The sequence below is a fragment of the Morone saxatilis genome, unplaced genomic scaffold (assembly GCF_004916995.1).
Source record: "Morone saxatilis isolate NCDOM2014 unplaced genomic scaffold, NCSU_SB_2.0 Contig5, whole genome shotgun sequence".
Lineage (NCBI taxonomy): Eukaryota > Metazoa > Chordata > Actinopteri > Moronidae > Morone > Morone saxatilis.
In genome coordinates this window covers 24,418,617-24,421,664 of record NW_023340095.1, presented here as the reverse complement: position 1 = coordinate 24,421,664, position 3,048 = coordinate 24,418,617, and the positions used below count along the sequence as shown (strand labels likewise).

Sequence of the window (3,048 nt, the reverse complement as noted above, 5' to 3'; positions counted from 1 at the left end):
GTAATTAGGAAGAACCAACCCTTCAGGGAAATTGCTCTACATGATTACGATCCAACACATCCTGGAAAACTTGGAAAATGGAAAGGTTTTTTTTTTTTTTAGTCATGGTGAGACCTGGAAATTTATTTAAATGACCAGATATCCTCAAAATAATCTATGCTGTCCTGGAAATTAGTTTTTGTATTTTAGCCCAGGTCGTCTATGTAAACCTAGGTGCATATTGTGTTTGATACCCGACAGTTTGTAGAATAGGAAGCGCTGTGTGACACTTAACACAAAGTGTGTTTCCCAGACGTGAAGTGGAATAGACTTGCAGCTATCTTTTCGCCAGTTGGGTGTATTTTTTTCTGGAGCCACGAGCAGCATTTACATGCAGCATCTCAACTATTAAATTCACAATTGCTGTTGTGGTTGAGAAATGCATGTACAGCTAAGTTAATTGTACGTGCAACAATCACTTTCTACTTCTTTTTTTAATCAGCTAATAGGTAAAGAGACAAATTGTCTGTAAAATAAAAATAAAAATTCTACTTGTGTCGCACCGCCGCTTACGGACTGTGGCCAAGTAATGGTTACGGTTAGAGGAAAACTGCTCCAGAAGTGCTCCACTGAGAATGCAGTGGAACAATGGGCTACAAACATGCTCCAACAAACAAGGATATTAAATGTACTGGCATTCAATTGTTGCCAAATGTTTTAAAAAAATAAATTCTGAGTCAAATCACAGATTAAACAGTGTTGTTACCCATATGTGTACTTCTAAAAGAAAGTCTACTCATGCTACTCCTCCTCTTCCTCCGTAGCTTCTTTGGTGACTTTGGGTTCATGTTTGGAGGCAACCGACAGCAACAGGACAGGAACATCCCCAGAGGAAATGACATTGTACTCGACCTGGAGGTCACGCTTGAAGAGGTGTACTCTGGGAACTTTGTTGAGGTGCGGAGTAAAGCCTGCACTCATGATCCTGATTTAAAGTTTGTAACACAAAGTGGAATTGGTAGTTTTTTTTAAATAATCTTTTCTAAAATGGCTTTGTCTCACAGGTTGTACGTAACAAACCTATAGCCAAAGAAGCCCCCGGCAAGAGGAAGTGTAACTGCAGGCAGGAGATGAGGACAACGCAGCTCGGACCTGGCCGCTTCCAGATGACTCAGGAGATGGTGTGTGATGAGTGTCCTAATGTAAAGTAAGTCCCTGCTTGTGGTAAAACTCTTATTGCCCTTAGTGTCCTCAATAATGCTGGGAGCATTGCTGATCCTAGCAACTGATTTTTACAGACTTTAGAGTCAGAGTCATGTCAAATTTTATTTATACCCCAAATTTAACCCAAAATCTCCATCCTAGGAGAGCAATCCGTCCTGGAAAATCTACATTTCTTGATTTCAAGGGTCCTCTTACTTCCCAGAAACTGAGATCTAGTGCTGCAGATCTCAAGTCCCTGTCCCATGTCTAGTGTATGTTGCTTCTCTTTTTAACTACTGCTGCTCATTAATTGGTGGTGCATCATGGTGCCGCCAGTGCTGGTGCTCTGTTTGTTCATGCAGACCAAAATGTTGGGACTTGGGATCTATGGCTCACAAAGGGAAATGAAATGAGACTGGGCTAACTAGCTAACTAATGATTTATGTAAATTAGCTAGCTAGTTAGCTGAGCGAATGTTTTGCTCTGTAGCAAAACGTTAGCTAGCTAAGGATTAATGTAGATTAGCTAGCTAATTAGCTACTGTTTTGCTAACATTAGCAAGCTAACTTGTTACTATATATATGTGGCTTTTGTCTTTTCAACATAGAGAGCCTAGCACATAGCACGTCTAAGTAAAGGGAAGGAGTAGGTTACCAAGGCATGCTCAGTTGTTATTGGAGCACAGACCAAAAATGGGCGGGACTTAGGAAGGGTCAATTCAACAGCACCACAAACTGCAGCCTCCAAAATGACTATACAGTTAAATCAACACCTCTCTTAAACAGCAAAAACTGAACTTTCAGAAGTGTAGTAACATTTATGAAAGAAGTTGTACAAAACCTAATATCACATGTTTTCCATTATGTGTTGTTAACTACAGGCTGGTAAATGAAGAGAGGACCTTGGAGGTAGAAATTGAACAGGGAGTGAGAGATGAAATGGAGTACCCTTTCATTGGAGAAGGTAAATCTAAATAAACTTAATCTTTTTTTTCTTAAATCTTTTTTTTTTTCTTATATTACCTGCTGTTAACATCTTATATGTGACCACAGGGGAACCTCACATCGATGGAGAACCTGGAGATCTACGTTTCCGAATCAAAGTGTTGAAGTATGAATAAGATTTACTCACTGTGACTTGTACTTTCGTGTGCTACAAAACAATATTAAATTAGTGACATACAGTAACATGATGTGGGGCTGCTTTTCTTTGTAGACATCCTGTGTTTGAACGCAGAGGAGATGACCTGTACACCAACGTCACAATATCCCTGGTGGAGGCACTGGTCGGCTTTGAAATGGACATTGTACATCTGGACGGACACAAGGTTCTGTACATGCTTGGTTTTTTTACAGAACTGCATTTGTTATCCACTGTGACTGTTTTAGAACTCTGACTATTAAAAGTTGGTAAAGAGTCATATTATGAGGAGCTCTGAATTAACTGTGGCAGTCATATTGAATGGTTGGGTCTGTCTCTGCCTGACAGGTCCATATAGTGAGAGATAAGGTCACTAAGCCCGGTGCTCGAATGTGGAAGAAAGGAGAGGGTCTGCCAAACTTTGACAACATCAACATCCGAGGTTCCCTCATCATCACCTTCGATGTGGAGTTTCCTCAGACACAGCTCGACGACCAGCAGAAAGATGGTGAGAATGAAGTGTTAAAAGGACAGAACACAGAAACAGCTCCCGTTTTTTCTCTTCCCTGTAGTGCTAATTCCTCATCTAGATTGTTTTGGTATGAGTGGCTGTGCTTTATTGGCCTTCTCTTTAAGATAATGGAATCAGATGGCTACTGTTTACTCAAGATAATCCACAGACCTTGTTGTGAGCAGTTTCATGTAGGAACTATTTTCTTTCCATGT

At 40.4% G+C, this 3,048-nt stretch overlaps 1 protein-coding gene across 1 annotated transcript in view; it reads left to right on the top strand.

Moving 5' to 3' along the window:
- Positions 1-3,048, top strand: part of dnajb11 (DnaJ heat shock protein family (Hsp40) member B11) — a 14,077-nt gene that overhangs the window by 2,146 nt on the left and 8,883 nt on the right. Inside the window, exons 4-9 of the mRNA XM_035675938.1 lie at positions 804-936; positions 1,044-1,186; positions 2,063-2,145; positions 2,235-2,292; positions 2,398-2,509; positions 2,671-3,046. Coding sequence (XP_035531831.1) covers positions 804-936; positions 1,044-1,186; positions 2,063-2,145; positions 2,235-2,292; positions 2,398-2,509; positions 2,671-3,046 — 905 coding nt within the window. The remainder of the gene's footprint in view (positions 1-803; positions 937-1,043; positions 1,187-2,062; positions 2,146-2,234; positions 2,293-2,397; positions 2,510-2,670; positions 3,047-3,048) is intronic.